The sequence below is a fragment of the Echinococcus granulosus genome (genome assembly GCF_000524195.1).
Source record: "Echinococcus granulosus chromosome Unknown EG_S00031, whole genome shotgun sequence".
NCBI lineage: Eukaryota > Metazoa > Platyhelminthes > Cestoda > Cyclophyllidea > Taeniidae > Echinococcus > Echinococcus granulosus.
Window position 1 is genome coordinate 127,957 of NW_020170411.1, and position 27,359 is coordinate 155,315.

The following is a 27,359-nucleotide window of genomic DNA, read 5'->3' on the forward strand; positions in this document are numbered from 1 at the left end:
GGCTAGGTAATGCCGCAAAACTAGGAAGTCATTTTGGGCCATACCCCTCCCATCTGCGTAACTCGGTCACCACTTGCAGGTGCCTCCCAGATGGCTTACCCCAATTGTTCAAATTAATGCATGACGCTTACTTAGAGCAATAACCAGCAGTACAACGCCACGAAAGATCCACATCGCTCGAAGCTGGAAACCCCCATACCTTTTACAAACACCGCGTTGTGCAATACTATTACTAACCCAACAGAGTAGCTACGTCTCACCGCTTTACTCCAGGTAACCGTAAAACTTAAAATGAGCATGATTTTACCGCGCAAATAACATTTAAATGCCATTTCAAGCCAAAAAGCATTAAGTTAGTGCGGAAAGGGTCCCGGAGACGAGACGAGTAGGAAGACGAGGGGTGGCGTACTTGCGTGAAGTTTTCGAGGCTGAAAGTTAAGCGGGAGGTCTACTTATCCATTGGCGGGAGGCATGTGCTCAAAAATGCCTTCACGTCAGCCATCTCCTGCGCAAGAAAAATGGTAAAAATATATGGAGTGGGGCTCTTTTATAGAAAGCAACAAAATGCTTTAGTCATCTGCAGGCTGGCTATCGGCACAATGGCGTTGACACATCTACAGAACTACTTATTTTGCTAAAAGCAAACAGTTCTCAATCAACACTAACAGTGCATTTGAGTGGCAATTGATATCCAAAGTCACTTGCACAAAGGCACAAAACCATTAAAGTTTTGACCTACACTGTTACAGAAACAGTGACCCATGCCTTGGTACGACGAGAATGAGCAGTTTGTAAATCCGAGCTTGTGTAGTATGGAGTTGGTGAGTGAGCCCAGTTCGTAAGGAACAATAGGGTCCATTTTACCATGGCACTGAAGAATGGGTATGGATCGGTTTGCGGTCGCAACCTATAAGAGAAAGGAAATGAAGGCATTTACAGGCTAGATCTCGGATTCCACGAAGACGACCCCACCCACCATACGCGTTTGGTCGCTTTAAGAGCATCACGAATACCAGCGCAGGTTGACTACCTCATGTACTGAGGCCTGTTCGGAGAGTAATTTAGGAGTAGGAAGTTTACGATGCGAAAGAAAACGGCGTTATGCTAGAATAGTTCACACGTGACTAGCTGCACCCGGATCTTCGCATCACATAAATAAGAAGTGCAGACAATCTAAAAATGGCTCGGAATACGACGAGAGATATCCTTCAGATAAAAAATGCAAAGGCTCAGCGACAAAAGTGAACAAGTACGAGCAGAAGAAAGTAATGAAAGAATTCGCGTTAGTAAATTACCGACAAAAACGTACATGAAAACAGGATGATGTTGAAGGGGGCAAGGTGATGTAAGTACGGGCCTGAATGACAATCGCTTATGCAAATTTTAAATGGAACACCAACGAATTAGCTTTACTTTTGGCGAACAATGAAGTTTGCGTTGCCAGATTATGAACGAGTATAAAATAAATAGCAACCTTAGGAAAAATAAATGCATCAATTCCTTTAATGACATTCTTTTGCAATCCAGTAATAAGAGCCCTCGGCAAATACGTGCGGCCGAAATGAAGCCTAACAATAAGAACCGTGAATATGAATGATGGAAAACTAAAAAGTATGGTTGCATCTCCATCAGAAACAGTAGCACGTAAACGAATTCACACATTCTGTAGTGAGACAAATAAGTTGGCAAGAGAAGTAAGCTACGTTATGTAGGAGGGCTTACGCCGCTGTCAGAGACAAATTTTTCGTGAAGAGGAAGCCAGCAACTGAGAGCAACGAGACCGGCGAGTTTCTGCTCTACATTGGTCACTCCGTAGTAAAGGGCGATGCTGCCACCCTGGGAAAATCCACCAATTACGATTCGATCCGTGGAAATTCCGGCAGCCTTCTCGGCAGCCACCCATTTCGCCACTGCGAAGACGCAAAGCAGATAAACTTAATGAGAACATTATCAAAGCTATCAAGGCGTCAATTTAGTCCTGAGTAAAAATGAGCTCTGCAAAAGTTGCAGCGTTCAAATACGACCAAACAATTACACCAGCACAAATTGGGAGAAAAGATCACTAGCGGTATTAGGACACCATTCGAAATTACACCCGCATTTCTCTTGCAAACCAGCACACAATTAGCAGCGCATCGTCTTAAGATCGCAAGAATTTGCGAATTAAGGTGTTGGATGTCGGAAAGACAAAGCAACAGAAGCAAAATTGGTATCGTATATAATACGATAAAAAACGGCAGTAAAGAGCACAGCGAACTGAAGAAGAGTCAAAACTGTAGACACGCATATAAAGTCGTAAAAACTCTAGTGCCGATTGGATAAAACAGAAGAGTATGCCTTATCACAGGATTAAAACGTCAAAATGAATCGACTCACCCTCTTTTGTGGCAGCGAGGATACCGGGTTCATCCTGCTTAGCACCGATACCAAGGCTGTAAAGATCATACCTACAGGCAAAAGTTGTTTAGAAACAAAAATGTTAAGTATGCGAAAATAACTTTGAGCTCAAAGTGATAAACACGAAGTAGCTTACCATGCAGGCATCACCATCCCCATGTTTAGTGTCACAGGGATATCCCTTCTATAAGGCAATTTTAGAATAAGATCGGAGTAGAATTACGCATTAGGACAGACAATCTTGCAGTAGGGGGGAACGACATTGCGAAGAGTATCGGCCCAACCAGAACTAAACGGAAGATTACCGAAACAGTTAAGCCACTAAACATACCCACTGTCTCCCAATCCATGAAGGAAAATGAACTGAAAATTTATAAGCACATAATCCTCGAAATGAGCATACAACCCAAAACCAGGAATCGCCAGAAATTGGTAAGACACTTTAAACTATTATAATGGTACTTTGAGTGATGTCTTATGGGTATAAAAACCTAAACAAACTGTCAGTGATTGCACTATATTTAACAAATAATCTCTAGAGTGTTTGATGAGGCAAATATAGGCCATCAAATAATGAAATTACAGTGGCAGTCTGCTTCGTTTTGGACTCAATAATTTCTGCCGGAAGAAGAGCCATCGTGTTAATGCACACACAAGTTGGTGCATGCAGCAACTTGCCAATTGGAATCAAACTCTGTATTTTTCCTGCGTTCGTGACCGATTTCGACTTTTGAAAAGACGTCAGATTCGCTTACATTTGCATCTTATAACTTAGAATTCGGTCTGTAGAATTCTTGGAATTTTGCAACATTTCCAATGAAAATTCTTTAAGAAATTATGGCGACGGATCATAACAGGCAGTTATTTAATTAAACGGAAGAATGCTTTTTATCTAGGAATCAAAAACTAAGAGTTGAAGATGCATAAACGCATACATGATCACCTTTACGAATACTTGTGCTAATTTAATGAAGACTTTGCAGAAATTTTAGAAGTGACATCTTTTGAAATGTCGCTAATAGGAAGGTTTTCAAATACAAGTTATTTCTGTTTAATAGCCGTTGACTATACTGCAAAAGTGGTCAGTGACATATTGGTGGACTGAAAGGTGTTTATTTTAGTAGTGGTGATGATTCCCTACGCGAATTCAAGGAAGGCTTGAATTTGATAGGCATCTCACTTGATCAGTGATACACCAGGAAGCTATTTCTCACTACCCTTAAAATTGAGAAGACTGGCTAGAGGAAGACGTACTATGTTGTGTAGTATGGCGATTCTACAAATTATACGTTTGTTGAGGACCGATGTTCTTAAGAGACATTGACTTCCACTATTATTAGTTCTATGTCTTTTAGGCACTCACTACCTAGGAGGTATCTTCGGACGGAATCGTACAGCAATACCTACCCAAACTGACCATACCTCACGGCTAAATTTCTGGGACGAACTTAAACTAAAACGACATGATGTCACAACTGCTTGCTTCTTATCGTTTCCCATACCCCATACCCGATCCACCAACTGCAGTAGGTGCAAACCGATCACCGGAAGCTACCATATTTGCCTTGCTATCCACAATCTGAACCACTAAAATGACTATCTGATTCTCGAAGTTATTGGTATTCAATGGCTTATCTGAAAATCCCACGACACTCCAAAAATTTTGGTGATTTTGGGCGCACTCTAATTTATTGCAATACTAGCTCATCTACAAACGTCACGTCGCTCCGCATGAAGCAAACTAACCTGCCTGGAGTTCTGTTGTGAATGCCTCAAGACCACCATAGCTCAAGGAGATTCACAGGAATACAATTAGTTATGGGATTTAACCACATTGTAAAGCATGCTGTTCACTTTCCAAAAGTCACAGGTGTAATAGAGAACGATTTATTTTCGAATCATATATACAACCATACATTTTGAGACTTCTAGGGGCTAATCGTGGTACTTTCTGTGCCGGCGACCATGGTGACCGGATTTTTTGTGCTAAAATATGTCTAACAAGTCTAAAATATGTTATTGACTTATTACAGCTAAGCAAAAGAAATGCATGGGCGTTTTAGGAGTGGAATGAAGAAAGGAAAAATTCCTAAAGAATATACTACCTTCGTGATGGCATCACCAAATAGACTTCTACTCCTTTCACGTTCCTTTCGCTTCTGAAAATAGCAAAAGCTAGTAGGGTAAAAACACTCGTCTCACCAATTCATATGACAATAAAAGCAGATACCCTGTTCGCAGATGAATGATGGTGCCTTGAATGCTTCCCCTTCTCCTTATTCTTACGAGATGCAGAAGTGGACAACTTTTCAGCGTCTTCTTCCGAACCTGACGTCACTAATCCGAGGAACTCACCCTCAGTTTGGGCAAAACATGAACTTGCCAAGTGTCCTGTAACAGCGAAAACGGAACGTAAGTTAATAAAAGAGCCTCGACAGGGAAATGGATATTGAATTTCAGCAATACACTGAGAAAATAGTCTGAAATTCGCGGGATTAGGGAGTTCAGGAGCATGAAATCCACACGAATTTCAGATGCACTCTACGTCAAACATTGATATGGAACGGAGATACATTTCGGCTTTAAGTAAGAACACAAGCAATGGTAAGGGATGAAGCAGGGAATAAAAAACAGCTGCTGATATACCTTTAACACCACATCGCTTGCATACCGTGTTCAACTCAGCCCCTAGCCGAATAGGGCTTTGGGCACGAAACGTGCTTTGTTTCCGTTTTTTAATTTCCCTAAAAAAATATGAAAATCCGATACATGGTTCGGGCCCAAGTTCCAGTGACTGTTTGAGGGGAACATTAAGTACCCTTTATCGAAATCGAAATACTACTTTTACTAATAGAGATGATATCCATTGGATTTAAATCTATCAAGTAAATTTAGGCTTCCATATCTACCTACCAAAGACGTGGTTTATAAGTTGGATGTACTAAAAGTTTGCGTCATCCCATGGAAGAGTAACAACATGGGTAGTACTCATTTGGTTGTCGAATGCATTTAGATAATTACTGAAGGTGGCACTATTAGCCATAAACTTTTAAGATCTTCAGTTTTGAACAAGTGCTTTTCAGAAACTAACAACCCCAGGGTAGGCCAAGAGCAAAATACTTTAAGCAACGAGTTCTTGACGTGTCATATCAACAAACAAGACCCTTAAGATTTGCTGTGACATCATGCGCAAAGTGGACTTCACATTGGGATAAAGAATACATAAGTAATTATTACAAGTCAACGTTAGTAAGATAAGCAAAAGACGTACGCTATGATAAGGTTATTGGGGTCCCTATCCTCCCCCGTTGTTTGGTTGACCACTTTCATGCTAAGACCCAGTTTGCCATCCTGCAATTTACGTTAAGGAGACTAGAGCCTAGAAATTACCCTGTCGCTGATTATCTTAACGAAGATCTTTTCGCCGATCTCCAGAACGTCGGACACGTTGTCGATTGGATGGTTGGAAATGGCAGAGCGGTGAAGTAGACCCTGTCTGTCGGTGCCTTCAAGGCGGACGAATGCACCAAACGCCTTGATGCTGACTACCTTGAAGGAAAAGCAAAATTTGGGACCTTGGAGAGAGAGTGGGGAAGGGGGAGAATCTTGCCAAGTTTTAACTGTGAGCATACACTCGGTCATCTGTTTATTTGAATGGGTACTAACTGATGGTACCAGGTGATGGTATTATACAATAATCAAGATCTTGTCATAAATATCAGACAGGCGTTAAAAAACCACTCCTCCCGTTAACCGGTTTCAAAGAAGTGCTCATTAAATCAGATACTTTGTAAATAAAGTACACTCTACATTCTAATCTATCACACTGATTGGACAAATGGTACACTCGGAATGAAGTCCCACTGAAGATAAACGAATGCAACAGGTCTCAAAACTTAAAATCACTATAGTAGATTAACTTAGCATAAAACAATGTGCCATAAGAAGAATTTCCGACAATAAATGATTCTTCAACACAGTTGGGTACAAAAAAAGGAACCTACCTCTCCACGAGTGACGGAGTAGAGTTCGGCACCCATGACTGCGGCCTTAAAACAGGGAATGCAATACCTGACTGCGTTTGAAGGTCTGCGTTCGAAAATATTGGGGTAAATTAAGCAATAAACAGTCATTAGCTGCTTGGCAAGCACTATCGCACGGATATATACGCCCCACGCTGAAGCATGACAGCAATTGAACTAAATTCTCGCCTTGTGTACCCCCGCGTATTCACACTCGGTCAACTGAGCTTGAGTAAAAGAAAAGGATTACATCACATCCGGGACTCTTCTACTTGCGGGAGCTAGAAAGACCGCATGCGGCGCTCTGGCAAATGACGGAGCTGCGCAAAACTCAATAAAGGTATCAAGACATCAATCAAAAAACAGTCCCAAAGAAAGGTAACTAAAATGGAAACCGACTAGTAATAGTCCACCATCAATAACTCATTGCAAGTAGCAAATAACCCCCCCCCCCCCACCAGGTCCAAATGAAAAGCATAGAAAATATCCACTCCGGGCAAGTCACGCGACAAATCATCAATCTATAAAAGGGGAGAGCTAGATATCGTTTTTAATTAACACAAGTTTCTTCCACATAAATAGATACATGAAAGTGTAGGGCTGCCTTAAAAGAACAAGAATCAATCGTCATTCTTGGCATTCAGCTGCTGTCGCACAAGTGGTGCATGTTCAGTTGCTCGTGATATAATTTGCCTGACTAGGCTGCTGATGGTGTTTTCGCTGGTACTGCTAATGTCCAGGTGCTGCCACAGACCAAAAGCGATTCCGCCAACCATGGCGAAATCGACCACGCGGCCATGCGAATCCACCACGAGGCGGCAAATGGAGGCATCGGTGTCCCACAACAGATTCTCGCTCCGAGACGGCTGAAAAATGGCCTCGAGGGAGGCATTGGGAGGGGCGCGCGGAACCAGCGCGAACGACAGCGCCACCGGCCGCTCAGACAAAACCAGCTTCATCTAAGCAAGGGAAACAGACGAAGACTCAATTCGCCGAGAAATTTTCTGGTCTCATGGATCCCAACCAAAAATACGAAGTACTCGAAGTAATAGCATTTGGGACGTAAACCAACAACTACACTAAAGTATCAACATTCTCCCTAGAAATAATAATCTACTTTGTATTAAATTTACAAGGGTGGAAATGGAGAAGGACGAATTCCCTAGCATACAACTTCAATGGGAGTTTTCTCCCTGAACTCCATTTTGAGAGCCGAAACAGCGGAGCCTGTAGTCTGAAGAGGCAAAGGAACTGCGACTAATCGAGGCCATGAGGCTGTTTCGAGAGCAGCCAAAGCGGCAGCCAAACAAGCGTCGAGGAGACATCCGTCATCGAGGACGATTGCCACATCAATGTGAATCAAATAGGTACCAGAGGAGAAGGAGCCGCCCACACCGTCTCTTTCAGAATGGATGAGAAGCTGGCTTTTGACATCAGGAAGCGCGACTGAGATGAGGATCCACTCAAGCTGAACAGCAAGCGACTGAAGCTCTTTAGAGGGAGCTGGGCTGATGCGCTGGCCTCGCTGCGCTAGACTCATATGCTCAATGTTGCAAATGAGGGGTAATGCTGCGTTCTCAGGAGAAGGCAGCACCTTCACCTGTGAAGATGAATAAGAGAAGCCAAATATCTTTCGCAAGAACATCAACCCATGGAATCTACACGACACAAATTGGGTTACAAGTACAACTTGACAATGCTTATTTGAAAATTTCAGGGCTGGAAGAAATAAATGAAGCGTATTGTAATATAAGTGACTTAAAAACAACCTTTATTCCGCAGATGACGCGGGTAGCACCAACTGAAACCATCGCCGAACCAGCTGCAGTACTGATGACACCAGTACAGCACGAAAAAGGGGCAAATTCGTCGTACGGAATATTATTGAGACGGAGCTTGTGGTCGAAAAATTGTTCGAACAGACAAACAGGCTTCAAAAGTCCCAGATCATTCATTGCCTACAGGAAAAACAAGTAGTGGTCGTAAAAACCCGACATGAAAGTGGCGAAACTGCAAAAAAATGAATAACCAAATTAATTCCAATACGCCCACAGATTTGATCTTTTGTGATTGGTGAGTGAAGAGCTGAATCTCAATTATGCGCATGCAACGAGAAACTATGCCGAACTGGAATAAAATGTACGAATTAAACAGAACAAAAAATGAATAGTAACACATTCATTTCCGACAAAGAATTGATGCGCTGAGCGTTTACATAGACCGGAAGAGGTACCATAATGAGGTGACGCTCATACCCATAACGTAACACAGACCAATCGTGATCGCCGTACGGCGGCACTAACACAGGCTAACAGGCATATGCGCCAGCATTAAATCCACTAGGAAAATAATGAAATAAATCAATGCATGAACAGTTTTGTAAAAAGTAATTTTCATCAAAACAAATCCCTTCAAAGCACGAGAGTTGATCCATCTATTAGCTCAGCAAATGCGATATGATCTGCACAAATCAGTTAGACGATTTGCGAAATACTAAACTTCTTAACATTTTTAGAGTATCATAACAAATATTTATTCCTACCTCTCATTCTAGCAAGGCTTAAGGCTTTAAAGCACAAAAGTTTACGCAATAGGGGAAAATACGTTTTGAGGGTTAAATGGAAGCTAAAGTTGCGATGGAAATTAGTACCAGATGGAACAATATCAAGAGGCCAGTCAATCTAATAGAAATGTGAAGACAAGCCTTACAGAAAAGAAACCATGGTTTTTTGCTCAGTTATTTTGTAAGCAAATGTACGCGTTAAAGTAAACTCTATCTAAGGATTACCAAACTAAAATAATATTGGCAAATACAATTAAGTGGTAAGTTAACCCACTCGTTGGCTTATATGTATAATTTTGCAAAATGAACAGAATTTATTACACAAGGCGTGAATGACGTATTTATAATGTGAGACCTTCGAAGCATAGTCATTTACTTTCCTGGGGAATATTTCTAATTCGAAATAACCTTTAATAGCATAGCCATAGCAGTAGCTCCAACCCTCACCCTATGGCGAAAATGCATATTCTTTCCTTGGATAATGTCTTCTGTCACCGTCATAAGAGCCTCAAGGTCCTGCATAATGAATGCCTTTTTGGTCCTATATAGATGCTAGAATGACCACTCTTAAAAAGAGGCCACAGATCTAATATTTTAAATAATTTTTGAGCAATATAACGGAACCAGCCCCTGCTGACCCTAAGTACAGCTGTGCGTGGCCCTTTACGTGCCTTGTTGTATGTTTCGGAAGCTAGTGCAAACAGGTACTAAAATAGTTTTCAAAGTGTATTCTGGAATTTGGTTATACAGTGGTACGATTTGCGATTCGATCTTTTGATAATCACTGGGGAACAAATAAAGTTCCTACTTGGTGTTTATTCTATGCCAACTTGTTTGTTATATGACTCTGGATCAGGGTATCTGACAGCTTAAACGCCTATCGCAGGCTCGCAGACTTGTTCAGTACGGACGGGCAAACACAAACCACTTCTGAATCAAATAATAAATGACGGTTGTACACAAGCGAAGTACGCTTTGAAACTTAAGTAGGTGACTCCCTGAAGAAATCTGTATGCGCAACACATAGACCGCTGTTTTGTAGGACGAGGCTCATAGGCATCCTCTTCCCTATTCCTCATACTCATGGAACACCCAAGTTGGTTTGATTTTGACATGTTTACCAGGACAAGTAAATGGGAAAACTAGTACAGAGTTAAGGGGGGTGTGGCTTGCATAATGCTGACCCTTCTGCCACGAGGTTCGATTCGTATCCCCGCCTCCTCTCTAAAAGGAGCATTAAAATAACACAAGTATTACAGCTAAGTCCAAATTCTCCTTCTATTCTCACGCCTTGGCAAGGTTTGCTTTCACCGCTTCTTTTATGGTCTACTACCAATTTTTCACATTGTTACCAGCTTCGTTCTGTTGTTAAACACTTGTGTTGTGAAAATAGCGCCTTTGTACTGGTAAATGGAACAGGCAGCAGGCCACTCCATAACACACAAAAACCCACTAAGACTACTCTAAGCTACCTCTAATTACCCTTCATTACATAAAGTTTTAAAGACGCTAAATACATAATGACAAAATTGGTGGAATTTTGAGGGTATAGCAAGATGCTGAAAGCACGGGTAAATTTTACCACCGCATTTAACTTCAACCACGGGCGTTGAAAGCGTAAATCGAGCATTCCGAGTAGTAAATGGCGAAATGCGATAGACAGAAAATAAGTGTTGTGCGGAACACTGAGCGATGTTCATGAAGATGTTAAAAGTCTCGTGGTCGAAAGAAAGAAAGTGACTACTTAATTGCGAAACTGGTAGAGCTAGCCACCGTGCAATCTTGAATATGCTTTAGAGCAAAACATGCACTGCATATTTCTAGCCATGAATGTTGCATAAAATACAAATAAAACGTCGTATAAATATCTGGTGTTTTTGATAAAGACACAATACAGAAGCTTTTGGCAGAAGAATAACACAAATATCTCCTTAAAAATTAAACTTTCTTTAAAAATTTTAAGTACTGTTTGAACAGATTTGGACAGACGAATTATGAATTATTCCAAAGTAATTCCAAAACACTAGTAGGTTGTGGTTGACAGGTTATAGACAAAATTACAATCAACATCTCTTTAGATCTGAATGAATCTTGACGGTTTGTTTTTATCTCTAAAACCTTTTTAAGTCAATTTTGCTTACACTTCGGATGTTAGGATTTGGATTACAATGTTTTTCTTAGTCAGATTTCGCATCAGGAGTAATTTCACGTGCAACAGAAGCAAAAAAATTAATTTTTTTAAAAAAATGTGGTGATTGGGCATAGAAGTGCCTTTATTTATAAATTCCAGTTTTTGTGTTAATTCGTTTATATGAACGCTCAGCTGCGGACTACGCAGTTTTTTTGAACCGTGATATTTGGCTACTTTTTGACTTAATTTTTCCTTTTTTGCTTTGAAGAACCTCGACGCAGCTTTTTAATATTGTTGAGCAGTATGTCTTTTCCGAAGCCTCAAGCAATTGAGCTGCCATCTACCGTTAAAGCCGGTGCTGTGGCGGAGGAGCTCAATGGGGTCACTACAAAGCCTTTACATATGCGCGACATAGAAATGGTTCGCTTAATTGGGCAGTACCTTTGTGACAAGGGATACAAGTAGTTATTTCCCGGCTATATGGCGAACTTTTTAGCAATGCATACAAGCAATTGGCGAAAGATTCGGGCATTGTTCTCGAGCCCCAGCCGGCGACCGATCTCAGGGCGGCCATTCTATCGGGCGATTGGAATGCTGTATAGCTATACTATGACTTTATGCATTGTTTGTATATGCCAATAAAATACTACTCATTTGATTCTAGACTGAAAAAGCCGTTGAGGAACTAGCTCCTACCATAGACAATCCATCCAATTTGGCCCATATTCGATTTCTTCTATTGGAACAACAGTTCCTTGAGTTTCTTGAGGTTGATGAAGTTGTCTCTGCCCTATCTCTCCTTCGTCATCGCATAACTCCTCTCAAGCCTGATCAGAAACGCCTTCAGAACTTGGCCCAGTAGGTTTTAGCGCTGATGAACTTTTTCGACTTTCTATGTTTTCAGTAACGCTCTTCTTTTAGATGCCTCATGTGCCGAACAACAGAAGAACTGCGAGCTCAGGCGGGTGGCTGGAGTGGAACAAATGGTGGGAGTCGAGCTGCTCTTGTGGACTGTATCCAGCGCTTCATGCCCGCTCAAACAATGCTTCCACCGGGCAGGCTAGAAACTCTAGTCACAGAAGCTGTTCGGTCTCAGCTCACAAGCTGCACTTTCCACACACAGCCAATTTGTTGGCCTGATGCTTTGGAATCCATGTCATTATTACAACCGCACGCCTGCAGCATGTATGTTTGCTTTTACTTTTAACACGACAAATGATAGCAGAGAATTTCAATATCCGATTTGTAGTGGGTATTTCTATTTGATTCCCAGCACAACAAGTGACGTTATTAGATGTATTTCGCCACTTATTTTGGTTCCCCTGCGTAATATATTAGCAGCTGATTTTTGTCTTCACGAATCACAGAGACATTGAGTACCAGTTTAGTATGGTTAAGTTTTCATTACTAACTCGTTTCAGCAGTTTCTCTACCATAAAAACAGTCACTGAATTCGTTTAAACGCGAGGCAGCATGTGATAGGACTGCTTCAATTTTAACAAATTGGTTGGTGGTATTTCAGCTTGCAGACGTGCAGTGAGATGCTAAATGATATCATTGTTCAGCATGGAAAATGCAATCAACATTTAACCACACACAGAATGTATTTCCATTGGAAATACGAAGAGAAATTAACCATTATGGTCTAGATTATTGCACTTTTGCACTAGCTGTCTCTAGTTTTATGACCTATTCAGATGCTTGAGCTAAACACTGTAGTTGTCATAGACCAGGACTATTCTAACTCCATTAATATTTTTTGTAAACTCATTCAATTGCTTGTGGCAGGGTTTGTTGCAACTCTCCATCATGAGGTAGTAAATAACACGTATTTGCATTGCCGGGCTCAGGTAAGAAATTGGGTGCGTAGCATATATTTGACGCTGGTAGGGAACGTATTGGCTTCGGTAGGCCTGCGCGTGAACGTGTGGCGCAATCAGCGCTCTATAACCATGAAAAATAAAAATTAAAGAAAGTTATAGCCATCTTAAAACCCAGGAGTAATCAATTTTTCCTTGCTTTATAGTCAGGACTTTCCTGTATTCACTGTTCAGAAAATTGAGCATAGAGAGAGCGAGCTTTACTTCTGCGTCTTTTCTCCTGATGGCAATTACCTGGCCACCGGTGGTAAGGATGCCAACGTTGATGTCTGGAAAGTTGACCCAGAATCACACACAATCCACTCCCCACGAACCTTCTACACCATAGAGGCATCTATTAGCCATATTTGCTGGTCACCAGACTCAAAAAAGTAAGCCGCACCTCAACTGCGAATATCATAAGTACTATCTTTCGTTGCGGTTTTAAATAACTGCACTAGAGAATGAAAAAGCCATTAGTTTTTTCCTCTCTCCTCACTGACGACATTTTTATACCACCCAAGAATTGAGATTTATGATTGACAGGAATCGAATGGACTCTTTTTTACCCATTTCTCAAATCGCATCCTTCTAACTGTTTTGCTTACAGATCAATAAAATAAGTGGATTTGTTCCACTATTTTAAATTGTAGCGTTCTGTTATTTACGTCAGCTCCCTACTTTTCATCTTCCGTCAGCAATTTAGTGACTTGCTATGCGGATACGATTCATGGGTAAATGCCGTGTTGAATGTCTGAAGATTTTTATTTCGGGACATAGCCATCAATTTCTTGCACTTAAGCCGAAACTTAACTATTTGTAATTTTTTTTAACATAATGCTTTCTTGATTGTCCAATATGGAATCGCGGTTTGTGGTGCCCACTGTTGACGCTATGACCTACACGCCTGGTAATTAACACAGTACTTTGGTTTTAATCCCAGAAAAGCCATTTCAAATCTAGGAAGGTACTGCATTAAGTATGCATTCACAAAACTCCGCTCTTATAAGATAATTAATGGTACTTATTAAAGCCGGTTTCACAACGATGCTTAATGTTGCAGAACGCAAAGCTCTTACTTCCATCCCTTGCTGTGATTCTACTTTTCATTGTTTAGTAATGATGAAGTAGTAAATAGTGATCTTGCACATATTAAAAGGCATTCCAAAAAAACTGAGCACTTTATTTTTTGATGTGACAGGTGATAATCCAGTGGATATTGCTAGCGTTTTTATTAAAATTAAATTGTGGGTTTAATGCAAACTTACAAAACCGAACGATAAAGTTTGAGAGTTTGGGATTAATACATGTTTTCATTTTGCTACATTTAATAAACAAAGACCAATTTGTACATTGGCACAGCATTAAGAAGCGTAATCTTTGTGATTAACGACGTGAATAATGGCACTCCCTAATACGTGGTGCAGTAGAGCTGATAGGAATGCCTAAATCGGTAGAAACTACTGCTCATCTGCGTAGCGGACCTCAAACATTGCACATCACACTTGCTGCATGCGAGGTACCTATTTCTCACGTCAATTTTATGCCTACCAGTCCTATCCTACCCGGTTTTTTTCCTTGCTGCCCACATGTGACTTTGGTGTCTTAGTTGCGGGTACTTGGTGAATTGTGTATACTTTTGAATTACTATTCACGGTTGGGTGATTTCGGATCGTATTTTGGAAGAGTACATTTTGTCTGCTGTGATCGGTAATTTGGAGGGAAGTTCGTTGTTTCCCCTTAATCAGGATTGGTGCATTAATGACGTTAGCGCTCCTTACTGGAATTCCTGGAAAATTCGAAATATTCTTTTTGCAAACATTCCTCTCAACCACCTAAATGCATTAAAGTGGTGATCAGGGTAACCGATGTAGAATCATTTTAAAAGGGTCTTCATAACCTTGTGAAATTGTAATCGTAACGATATCAAGAACTAATTGGTCTATTTTTGTGTTGGGTAGGAATTTTTTTCAGTAGAACCTCTTAAAATTACAGAATCTGTTTGTGTCACGCTTTATTGGAGCATTATAGATAGAAATATGGTCACAAAAGTTCTCTCAACAAAAAATATACAAACAATCCAACAGACTTCTTGTTTGACCGGGTTTTTTTTTATCTGTCAGACTTGCTGTTTGCTGTGGTTTGCGGCCTGAACCAATTATGGTCTTCGATGTTACCACTCGACGGCAGGTGTGCCAGAAACTGGAAAAGACTGAAGACGTCTACATAACGGCTGCTTTCTTTGCCGATAGTCGAAAGCTTGCTTTTGGTGGCCTTAAAGGCGGCTGCTTCTACATCATTGTGAGCCGGTATTCTCTTTATACACAATTCCAGAGACTTACTTGCATGCTATGAAGTTCCGTCTCTGTAGTTCCTATATCCATATAATGTTCATTACATTAGTATGTGCATGTTATCAGGTTTGTGCTTCTGCTCCAATAAGTTGAAAGTAAACAGCAAAATGGATGTTTTGTACCACTACTATGTTATGGTGGTTACTAGACTGCGGTAACTGAGGCACTTGAATGAGAATGATGCTTTTTATTGAAATATTTGGAAAGTGAACTTTCCATTTGGCCTCGAATAGCCTGTCTTCTATTCAGGACACTGAAGATGACGGTAAGATGCTGTTTACGCACGAGTATTGCCGCGTGCAGTGCATGGTTGCCATCATTCCTCCACCAGCACCCACTGCTGCCATGGTAGCAGCCACCCTCGCCGCTGGTCTCACACCCGAGGCCGCGATGGAGATGGACCCCAATACATCGCTACGAAGTCCTTCGACGGCTGCTGCTGTCGCTCTGGAACAACTCCTCGCACCCGTTGATCAACTGCTCATTGTTGATCACATGTATCGCATCCGCATATTCCGTTTTGGTTACACCACTTCGGGCTCTGGAAGTGACAGTGGCGTGGTTGCTGCGGCTTCCGCCGGCCGTGGAAATGTCTTGCCTCAGGAAGCCGATATGTGGTCCGCTAACCGTGGGGGGAGTGTGGCCCCCATTATCGTGGCCCTACAGAACGCCCTCTTTTCCTCTCGGGTTGGAAGTCGAGGAGTCCCTGCCGGTGTCCCTCTGACTCCTCTACCACCACCACCGCCACCGCCACCCGCTGGCACTCCGGGTGGGGTTAATGTGTTTCCTATGCGTCAGACCACCTCTGACTCCAATTTTGGTGTCCTCGGTATAGGCAGGCAACAGACACAACCTGCCAGCACTCCTGGTTCTGTCATTGGTATGATGTTATTTGTGACACCGCTGCTGCTGCTGCTGCTGTTCTATCGATGCTACCAGTTTCTGTGGCGTTTGAGCTTATTGTTAAAATTATCGGACATTCATGTTTTAGACTATTCAAATGGGTTTTATCAATAGGTTTTACGATACGAATCGAATTGTACTTGAAAGTTGGGGACAAAATTTGATTAATTGGTGGAACTTTATGTTGCGGGCAATAGCAACGATTTAGAATACATTACTAGGCGAGATACGCTTACAGATAGTAAACAAAGCGGGTATTTTAGGTCTTGCCGGAGATCCACGAAACCTCGGAAGCCTGGCACAGCAAGTAGTTGTTCAGATACAGCCCAGTCTCACCAGCCCTGGATTCGCACTTCAAGCCATCAACAGGGACGGTAGCACGTCGAGCGCCTCCAGTCTCGTTGGTCCTGGACCCGTCGGCACTGGGTATACCGTCGAGTCAGTCCCTCTTTCTTCTTTTCCCGCTTCTCTCGCTGCTGCCACGGTCATGACCTCTGCCCTTCCCAGCATTATGCAGAACTACTACTGGCGTTCAGGCAGCATCTCGACCATTCCAATCCCTCGCGGCAATGCTAGTGGTGGCGGTAGCGGCAGTACCAGTGCTGGCGGAAATACGTCACGAACTGGGACCGCGGCTGCGTAATTCACACTCTTTACAAATCATTTTTCAATAAACTAGTGTTTTTTGTATGTTGCACCATAACTATGTAGTGCAATCCGTATCAGATTGGAGACTTTCAACTAGGTAAACTACGATTTTGTTATTCCTGAACTCATTCGTCTCGGTGCCGGCAAACGCTTCCACGCATGTAAGACTTACCACCCTGTAGAAATACACGATTTCCCAGGCTAAAGTCTTCGCATAGGATCCAGGCTGATTAAGAACCGAAACTTCAAGACGACATTTTGTATAGCTGAAAAAGTCTTGTACGTTCCCCTCCCTAATTAAGACAAATGAATTAAGGAATTTGATTTAGTAGCACCGAATGCCAGTGCAATTTGTAGGTCTATTGCGTCTCAGAAATAGAATTCAAGACCTATTTCTATTTCAATTATTCATTTTGAGTGGTTTCTTGTCACTGTATTTGGCACCGTCATTCATCGGAGTTGTTCGGAGCTTGCAACACAAAGGCATAGTTGTTCGGTTTCTGTAGGTACCAGCTACCTTCAAAAAAGATATTATAGAGGAAGCGTTTATCCATTAGGATTTATCACTACTATTGCGATGACAGGAATTCACTTATGTGGTTTTAATTAACAGACTTTTCTGTCCACTCGTTGCAAATTTCAAGGGATTCGATGCACCATACTAGGTGCCTTTTCTGCTTGCGTTACTTGAATGTCGTCTCAGTTGCTGAAATTATCGAGATCTTTTATCTTGGAGTAACACATCTGGTATGCCACAGGCTGTGACTCTAGTGATTGAATATCCCCATTCTGTATGTTTGTGTCAAGGACAACGATGGCCTCGGGACTTCAGGAGGGTGACTCGGACACGGCGGAGGTCTCAACGAACACGGAGGCAGCGATGGGCACGACGCAGACCGCCTCTGCCTCCAACTCCGCCTCAGCGTCGGTATCGCAAGGACAGGTATACAGTCTCCTACATCAGGCTACTCTGATTAAGGAAATGCACCCTGTTCAATCCATTGTACTTTCGCCCTCATGCAAGCGTCTTCTCGTGGGTCTCAACGCAAAGGTAGGTCTTCCCCCGTACTACTTTTGCCCACTCATTCGCGATGTTGTACATACGCTGAATTATGTCTTCGTTCTCCACCCAACAATGGGTTTGAATGAACTCACTCTGTTAACTTTCTTTTGAAATAAAATTTTAAAATAGCATCGTCGTGTGAGATACGAAGCATTTGATTAGCATTTCGCACAACATTGCCTGTGGACAACTTCATCTACTGCTCTTATACAAAGTCCAACCCAAAACCCTAATGATTGGTGGGCATTGCATTGCTTTCCACGTAATTTTAGATAACGAGCATTATGAACAAGTTTGTAACTTCATTAGTTCGATAGTTCAAGATGCACAATTATGTTCCTTTTGATGAATCCTTTCCTTACGATGGTAAATGTTGCATTCAAACTGGGGTTCATGCTGATATCTCATGGTTCCATAAAAACATGGCACAATCCTTTCCTTTGGTAATTTTAACAAATATCCTTCAACATTGGCTTTACAGCTTCAAATAAGAAAGTGTTTGTTGTGTCTCAGGGAATAATTCTTTGGGACTTGGAATCTCATGGTATTATTCAGCGGTTCTACGGCCATCATCAAGTTCAGCAAAAACTATACTACACTTTCTGTGGTTTCAACGAGGACTTCATTGCTTGCGGAAGTGAGAGTGAGTGCATTTTTTTCGCTTCCCTTTATGCTCTCTTCTTTTGTTCGATGGAGATCCCCTTTTTCCGTTATTTTCCTAGTCATTAACTTCTCCCCGTACACCCATTCTTAGATGGCTTCGTCCACATTTGGCGTGTGGGCAGTCCACAAGGTAGCAGGCCTATTCATTCGTCAATGGCGGCCAGCAGTAACGAGACTTCTGTCACCGGAGTTCACTGGAATCCCGCCATCCCCACCATGATGGCTTCGGTCAACGATGATGGAGAAATCCGAATCTGGGGCTCTGCAAGTAAGCTCCCTAATGTTGACACGTTAACAGCTTGTGGCTTTATTTTGCTACCACATATATTATCTTTCTATCAAATGTGAATTATTTCAATTGTTTTGGCTCTAAGCATAGCCACCACGATTAGAAATTTACGACAAGCTACCTTCTCCGAAACTCCCTTTCAAACCTCTTCATTTTTAGAGTACGCCAGTGGCTGCACATGATGTTCGTCTCTCTGTCTACATCTACTAGTTACTTGTAAACCCTTCCCATCGACTTTTTTTTGCATTTCCAAACACACCCAGCGCGCCTTTTTACCATGAGGTGTTCTCGAGCCTTTCCTAGCCCTCCCTCCCTAATTCTTCCACAGACATGCCTGCACTTTTACATTAAACAACGGTTGAGGCAGAGACGATCACACTGGCTTGGCGTGGTGGGGCAGTCTTTCACCGGAATTATGCACGAATCCCAAGTCGAGCCATCGCGTGTCCCCTTTCCTCTGCCCTTTACCGTATTCTTCCTACTATCCGTCTCCTCACTTCCCACTCATCGCGCTGTGACCGAAATCCTGAACTCGGCCTTACGTTCACACGCAAAAGCACTCTTACATTCATAGCTCCTCTGTTGGCTCTTCGTTTGGTTACACCACTCATCCGGAATCGACGTCCACTACAAGCTAATGCGCTCGCTATATATACCTAAATCACAGTCTTATTGTCCTGATTTTATGAGATGTTCCCCCAGTTAGACTTCTAGGGACTACGAATCCAGACTGCAATCTTTACCAGCTTCTTAGGTCATCTTCTAGAAACGGTTTCCAACGTTCTCACTTTGGTGTACGGGTCTTGAGACAAATCTCGGTGCGAGAGGCGATCGAATTCCGTAGAGAATGTCGTGTGACTTAGGCCAAGACAAATGCACCAGTCACGTGGTAGCAAGCATTTCCCCCTAAAACTAGGTGCCCAAACTGGTGCGCCAGTAATCGTGCGCACCCCAACAGTTGAAATCAACTACTTGCTGAGATGACAAGGACTCACCGAGAAGGGTTCGTCGTGAGAATGAGGATTCCAGGGGGTGATATCGTCCTCGGATGGGTAACCTCACTGGCGGAATTCTAAGTTACCTCCATGGCTTTGGTGGGTTCCGCAAGCTCAACCAACAGTAAAGCAACACTTGGTCAACACTAGCAGAATTAGAGGGCTGCTGAGTGGCTTTAAGAAAGGCCCTGGTGGAGACGAGCAATGCATTTTTTCTGCCAGCGAGCAAGTTTGCGTGGAGCGGTAGGGAGATTGACGGGTACGTGGTGATGGGGCGGGCCTCAGGGACGTTGCATTTACCTCCGATGAAACAACGCATTACTGAACTTCAAATGTGTTGGCTTGGAATCTTCCTCCAGCCACTTATGGGGGAGATCCCTTATCGCTGACCATCAGTCAACTCTGTCAGCGTCCCCACTGATAAACAAGGAATCATTTTGAAAAGAAGATAATCAGGTGGACGCGGCACGCGTTCTGAGGAGCCACGCCAGAAATGGGGCATAAATACACCCACCAATAAGACAGATAACACAAGCAAGTCTGAGAGTAGCTTTATTTCCGTGAGATGCAGAGACAACTGATGTTCCTTGGTAAGCGCCACGCGGAATCATTGAAGTAAACTGATCAAGCATACTTAACAAATCAGCAGCCACAAATGATAACGAAAAAGAGACATCAAAACCATAAATCTAAACACCCTCTTGATTAGAACACTTCCTGCACCAATAAACATTTTCCCCCGAACTCAAAGTTCATTTCAAAGGAAATTGAATGAATTTGTGGGGTGAAAAAAAATTCTCTTCGATCATCGCCAATAGTGTCGGCGTTAGGCAAAGTAGTATGTAATAAAAAAGTTAAGAAAATGGGAAGGGAGATCGTAGGCAAAATTTTATTTTGCATCTGCTAAAAGTTGGGATGTTTTCCTTTTTCAGTACAAACCCAGCATCCTTTCTATAAATTGGCACAAGTGATTTGCCCCCAAAGACTAGTACGTACCGCGCTGTTATTTGGCTAACTACTTATGCAAAGCAAAGGCTAGTGACGGTGACAGATCAGCGGGATCACAATACGTTCTAAATTGCTCAAAATAAGCAGACATATTTATTGCAGCAACCAGTTGAATTACAACAGTAATCTCTATTTGCAGGATGTCTGTGCAATATATCTTGTTTAAGCCACCTAGGTGAATCCATTAGGTCGTTGTCCGACATTCGATTCTCTGTTAAGTTGTCATTGTTGAGATCCTTCGCCGCATTTTTAAGGTACTTCCCCTGATTTAAGATAAGCGATTTTTTCAGTTTTTTGGGGCTTTACTAACGTTATGCCCAAACTTTACCTGGTAACTCATTTTCATATTTTAATAAGTATTTTCGGGCACGTTGTTATTCCTCTGTTGCTTTAAGCCCCTTTTTTAATCCTGCAGTGCCTTTTACTCGCATTGTATTCTTTCTCTGGCATGCTTTTAACTGGAATTTATCTAGTTGCCTTTTCTAGTCGGCTGTTCAAAATGTTGTTGCATGATCGAAATCTTATTCGCTTGTATATATTCTTTCTAATCTAGTGTGGGTAGAAGGCCGTCTGCATCTTTAAATGCATTTCTTTTTTTTGCTAACGTATCTGTCTTTGTGGACCTTCAGCGTCTCGACCATGACCCTTGCACATGCACAGTATTCTTCTGGAGTACCGAGTAAGTATTGGTTTTACTTTCATCCCCTGACGATGAAGGTTTTTATTGTAACTCAACTGTATACATAGCAAAATTAGTTGGTAAAATAAACAAACCCTTAACAGAGTAGAACTCCTAGATAAGGATATTTTATACTCCCCATTCGACTATTTGGCCGTTTTTCAATAAACTGAAGTTATTTATGTCAATTGATTAAGTTTGGTTTCAAGTTTTGCCCCAATATTTTGGTGTTTTAACAAAACCCTTTTTCTAGAAAATCATAGGCATTTATATTCCGCCTTTCAGCTCATACGACGGTTGTCATTCAGCAGCCATCCACCTTATCCTCTCGCTCCCAACAGATTTTTTGTCCAACTTGTAACCGTCCAGTTGTTACAAAAGTGAATCATCAGAGCGGAAGACTTACCTGGCTTTCTTGCTGCCTCATTTTTGTTTTGGGGTAAGTCCTTACTTGTAGATTGTGACTAACCGTGTATAAGTGCAGTATTCGCTTGTTTAGGCGCATCTATCTGATAATCTTTTTCTATATAAGGGTATTTATTAATACCACTGCTATCAGAATGCCTTTAGGTACACTTGAACTTTGTTTTGACAGTGGACCATTTTTTTGCTGCCTGATTCCTTTCTGCTGTCTTCCGTGCAAGGATGTGGAGCATCAGTGTCCAGACTGCCATCGAGTGCTGGGCATCTACAGGCGCCTTTAAGTTTGCTTACCTCCCAACCTAGAGTTGCGACCAATCAGGCATCATTCGCTCACCGACAGCTGATACAATCAACTTCTTTGCCAATTACCAAATAAGATCTGGTTTTGCTTTTCCCACTTGTGTCTTTTGACAAAACTCTCTTAAGACCGGGATAAAGGTCGCGCAACCTCTGTCTTGCTCTTACTGAAGCATGATTTTCCAAAAATTGCTTTTCTGGTACCTAAAAAGGGGCGTAGGCTCGTTCAAAAATAGTAGGGTAGTTTACTTTCATCTTATCTGCAGCAGGATTGGTAGCCGGGATCCACGCGTTGTTTGCCTGATATTAGAGGTGAGATGTTAGCAGCAGCGATCGTCTGGACATTCGTTTTCTAACTTTGTTAATCATCTTCATACATAAGCTTAATTCCATGCTAGTTTATTTTATGGAAGGTTACAGGGCCTCATCCCTCTTGCTGCCTTTAATGGGGTGCTGAATGTCTTTTAGGAAGTGCAAATTCCGCGAATTTCGGACGCCTCATTGCCTTCAAGGGGGAGGTGATGTACTTTATGGGAGGGGCTAGTACTCAATTGTGAATTGCTGCTATCAAGTAGAAAGAGTGGATATACAGACGGCTTCAGGTCGCGTTAAAGGGCTTAACGTAACGCAGATGTGGGGTGTGCGCTAGCGCTACTAGTAACGCTCACGTTAGGCGGGCGTGGGTGCCATGGCAATGAGTCGGAGTCGTCATTGTACTTCGGGCCATTGTTTCCTTCGCGTCGCAAGACATGCATTTAATTCAAAAGAGGTGAAATTTCGGTAAGGTAATTTTACTATTAGTTGAGAGGCCGATCGGGATCTCCCCGTAAAACACCTTCAATTTGTGCATGAATAGAGTATACATAAATAAGCTGCTTCTTTATGCTGGTTAGGAGTGTTTTGTAGATAGAGCCATTACCTTTACCAATTCAGAATTGTCTTTTTGTAAATGTTTACGCTGCCTTTGAACTTACTAGTTCTAGAATTTACAACCAAAGTTAAGGGATCTCTTATAACCATCCATAATGTTTTCCTTTGCTTAGAGAATCCGATTTTGGTAACTTACTGGAAGGTGCATTTATCCATGAATTAATACGAAATTCCGATGTTTAAATGCATCTATAAACACCACAGAAGCTTTTTTTGGTGCAGTATCGATGATAACTACTTAGTCATGTTAGAGAATAAAACTACTTTTAGATCCCATTTTTTATAAGGAACATTTGTAATACGCTGGTCCTTTAACTCTCGGTTTTGATAAAGGGGACTTTGTGGCTCTACCATTGCGTCTTTGCGGGATGAGTTGGCTCCTACAACATGCCAGTAGCCTTCAGGGAAGTCTCGAGTAGCAATACATTGCTATGATGACGCAAATGACATAAAAAAAATCACGGATTCTAAAAAATAACAACGGTATCGTCAAACTAGGCAAAGTCATGTTTGCACAATCAAAAGAAATTAAAAGTGGTATAATTGTAAATTGTATTATTGTGGTACAGGTTTAATCAAGTTTAGAGGCTATAGCAATGGATATGCGTCAAGGGAGGTTTTCACAACGAAATCACCGCCGCAGATATCTTGAAAATTAATTGCTGGTGGCCGTTGAGGCATGTTAAAGGGATGTGCAAAGTAAACTAAGTCCCTGCGGATCATCCACTTTAAGTAGCTCAATTTGGGCCTTTAAAAGGTCTTTAGCAGGAATCCAATTAGTGAATGCACTTCAATGCCTAGCAAGCAGTTCTCTTCATTTTCGAATACTGCTTCTGCTAGCTAGCGCGGTGCTTTCAGAATACTTCTGCTAATAGCAAACTGAAGTCCCCGAGAGGACACTTTTTGCGGAACACTAAGCTTGAAAAAGACTTTGTCACATTTCAGCAAACATGACTTTCCACTAATGTAAATGACACTTGTGAGACGATGGAAATCTAAATGACTGCATCTGAAGAAATCGAAACTTGCAATGTTTTAAACTATATCGATAATTTCGAAGATGAGAAGCCATTTGTGCTTCAGAACTGGTCATGCCATCAAAGCACTACTTTTTAGGCTTTTCAGTAGTATGCGCGCAACTGTTCCTGCAAAACAACGTGAGTTATAGAGGAATGAGTCGCACATCTTCATCTTGACACAACGTTAGCTCATTTGCTCCTTCCCTGCTCTTAAGCTTTTTTATAAAATTATATTGGTCTCCATATAAACCGTTCCTAGTGTAATACGATAGTGGTTTATCCCTCGGTTCTGGTGAGGCGCCACTTTTGCACTTTGAACTAGCCCCCTTGTACCTCGCCGGGTGGGCTGGCCTTTGGGCCATGCCAGTAGCCCAGACACCTTCTCCGTGCTGAATATATATATTCTGCCCGAGTATTGTGTCTTCTTTCGTCTTCAGGCAGTCTCGGGACGCTACACTAGTTGCTTAATATGAGCCAAGGCCGGTTGTAAACTTACTAAGGCTGCACTAACCCGTATTTGAAAGAAGGGGATTCAAGCGGAAGATAGAGTTTACTGAAATCAGAAAAGTTTTAATGAAAAACCCAAATGCAGAATTCTTCAGATAAAAATACCTCTTTTTCCGAATTTCGTTCAAGTACTTCGGAATGCTAATCATGTTGGTTTCCCAAAAGTCGTTTAACGAATGGTGTAATACTTCTCAAAAAAAAAACGCCAAAGTAGATTTGAGTCAAATCTTAGTGGTAAATGCACAGAAACGCGTAAGATTTATCCCACAAGTAGAGCCACCTCCGCTATAACAAGCCACCCAAGACCCAGTTTGTTATTTTTTGCTATTCGCTGGCCCCAGCACCCACTGATGTGCTTAGCTCAACTTCCATTACTTATTCAGACAGCACCATGAAAGGTCCCACATTGTTATAAGGCGTGAGGTGGAGTACGGGGACGAGTATGTACTTGCCTAACATAGGAACATTCCTTGACAAGAATCGGTGTATTCGCACGGGATAGAATAAATCAATGGGCACACTTTTAACAAACTGTAAAGCAAAGGAGATGAATCAGGTACATTATAGGATAGGAGTAATGGGATTGTCATCCGAGGAGCAGCGCCTACAGCAGGATTCAGAGGCGCTGGTGGGAGCCCAAAAAGCGACCGCAGATGGGACAAAGGTGCTCCACGTCCTTACACGGAGGACAGCAGAGAGGAATCAGGCAACAGAACAGGGGTCCGCTAAAAAAAGTAGCAAAGGGCCTCTTTTCCATTTCCTTCCAATTTTGTACAGCAAAGCACTGGAAAGCCATGGAGTTAAGTGCTGGAAAGTAGCAACTATACATACAGTAAGGCACTATTTATCAGATGAAAATATTTCCCTCGTAAGTGATATTAAATAGGTGTCAGATAAACAGTTTGTCAATGTAAATTGCTAAGACTTTACAACAATGTGGAGCTGCAGGGCGGTAGCGTCGCATGCTAGGTGGAACGTCAGCTAATCGCAAAATTCAAAGCCCCTACATACTCCTGTGAGTAATGAGATTCTTTGCCATCACCTACTTATCCTCACTAAATGAAAGGACGGCGTAAAGCTAATCACGTCTTTTACCATCTACCATACTACGGCATGAAAATGGCGCATTCTCAAAACTAATTAAAGGAGCAACATTCTGAAACATTGGCCTAAAATATAGTTCTGAGGCAAGGCTAACAATGATGTAAGGCCTTCAAATAAGGACATTGTCAGAAAGATCGATCACAATCCACTGGCAGACCCCGACCTGCATTCGTTAAAATAAACGATGCCAACAGATTGCACCACAGCCTTGGGTAATTTACTGTGGAAAGCAAGAGCAGTTTTTAAGGCTTTTGAGCGTGACGAGTCGTCAACAATGAACTGACCAAGACCCTCCTCAAAGAGAGTATGCAAATGTGTGCTGCTACTGCTAACTAGCCAAATAGTATCACTAACTTAGCTAACGTGACTGAACTTGCGGTGGCCATTGATCCGCGTTTATGGGTATGGCTGTCTACTGATCACACACTTTTCAACCCTTTGAAAAGAGCAAAAGGATTTTTACCATTTTGAACGTCGTCAGTGCATGAGATACCTTAGTTTGGCAGTGATTAAAAAGTGGAACTCCAGTAGCGAAAACGAATGTGATTCAGGGTGAGCCCATTGTTTGGATGAAAGAAGGCGATGTGCAGTGGATTAGTGCCTGCTAATGTCGATTCAGCGATTTGGAGCACAAACACGCACACAGACCCTAGCAGTGGGCGCGGACACAAGTACTCACAGAAGAGATGCACGAATCGAGGCGAGGCACAGCGTGACCCACCGATGGTCACTGAAGTATCCCACTGCTTGTCGGATTAATTCTGGTAACTAAATCTGTGACGAGCACATGCCCACGCACTGCCAGAAGTTCAAATGTCACACTGTGTCATATAATTCAAGCTCACACACCCACAAAAGATGTTCCGACTCACCTTGCATTTCATACACAGACATCTGAACTACTTTCTAGCTAGTCAAGACTCAAGCATCGATTAATCTAAATTGTCGCAAGTTTCAATGCGTTACATGCAAGTGCCAATAGCTATCATGAAATAGTTTAACAACGCATGTATTCAAATCAAGTGCCCGTTCGATTTCGATTCTGGGCTAATCACTAGCACAAATGCTTAGTTTTAGAGTGATGCATCAGAAAAACAAGGCGCCGGACAACTTCGGGTGGGAGAGCACGGATACGTGAATGCATGCATCTACACATGTGATCACCACCGGGCATGGGACTTAGTCCACACCATAGGCGGCCAACTGAAGTGTCGCAGCCGCAAAAGAAGGCCCATTGAAAGGTGGAGAGCATTCCACGATTAGCAGCCATGGTTTGCTAAATCAAGCACAGTCCCGATTACAAATCAGAGATGAATTGACGCAACGAATGCTTCCTCCTGGACATTGAGTGTGCAAAAGTAGGAGAACATGAATGTGAATGAAAGTAAAGCATCAAAGGTGCTTGATGTATGAGGTGTCAAAGCCTTGTCCACGGAACTCAAGCAGTACACATGTCAGATGAGAGTGTGGTGGAAAGAAGGGGAGAAGGTAGGAGGATGAATTGG

General features: G+C 42.2%; 3 protein-coding genes across 3 annotated transcripts in view; 1 reads left to right on the forward strand and 2 right to left on the reverse strand. All coding sequences in view use genetic code 11, as the record gives it.

The window, feature by feature from the left end:
- Window positions 1–448: 448 nt before the first annotated feature.
- On the reverse strand, window positions 449–9,504 carry EGR_04730 (Acyl-protein thioesterase; the record flags this gene model as incomplete). The annotated part of the gene is made up of 19 exons (XM_024493979.1): window positions 449–505; window positions 740–907; window positions 1,723–1,910; window positions 2,377–2,447; window positions 2,534–2,581; window positions 2,621–2,686; window positions 2,729–2,760; window positions 2,981–3,124; window positions 4,503–4,556; window positions 4,628–4,788; window positions 5,044–5,141; window positions 5,669–5,748; window positions 5,788–5,946; window positions 6,402–6,446; window positions 7,076–7,378; window positions 7,591–8,019; window positions 8,189–8,377; window positions 8,653–8,727; window positions 9,430–9,504. The coding sequence occupies 19 exons, from the start codon at window positions 9,502–9,504 to the stop codon at window positions 449–451; spliced, it is 2,442 nt and encodes an 813-aa protein (XP_024351544.1).
- A 1,912-nt stretch (window positions 9,505–11,416) lies between these two features.
- EGR_04731 (WD repeat-containing protein 26) lies at window positions 11,417–19,074 on the forward strand (the record flags this gene model as incomplete). The annotated part of the gene is made up of 12 exons (XM_024493980.1): window positions 11,417–11,574; window positions 11,610–11,709; window positions 11,778–11,971; window positions 12,035–12,298; window positions 13,140–13,364; window positions 15,096–15,273; window positions 15,576–16,206; window positions 16,493–16,868; window positions 17,685–17,928; window positions 18,454–18,583; window positions 18,695–18,871; window positions 19,052–19,074. 12 exons carry the CDS (start codon window positions 11,417–11,419, stop codon window positions 19,072–19,074), a joined length of 2,700 nt encoding a protein of 899 aa, XP_024351545.1.
- A 6,292-nt stretch (window positions 19,075–25,366) lies between these two features.
- Window positions 25,367–27,359, reverse strand: part of EGR_04732 (lipopolysaccharide-induced transcription factor regulating tumor necrosis) — a gene marked incomplete at both ends in the record, with an annotated part of 4,296 nt that continues 2,303 nt past the window's right edge. The window contains 2 exons of the mRNA XM_024493981.1: window positions 25,367–25,475; window positions 26,018–26,186. Of these exons, the coding sequence (XP_024351546.1) occupies window positions 25,367–25,475; window positions 26,018–26,186 (278 nt within the window). The remainder of the gene's footprint in view (window positions 25,476–26,017; window positions 26,187–27,359) is intronic.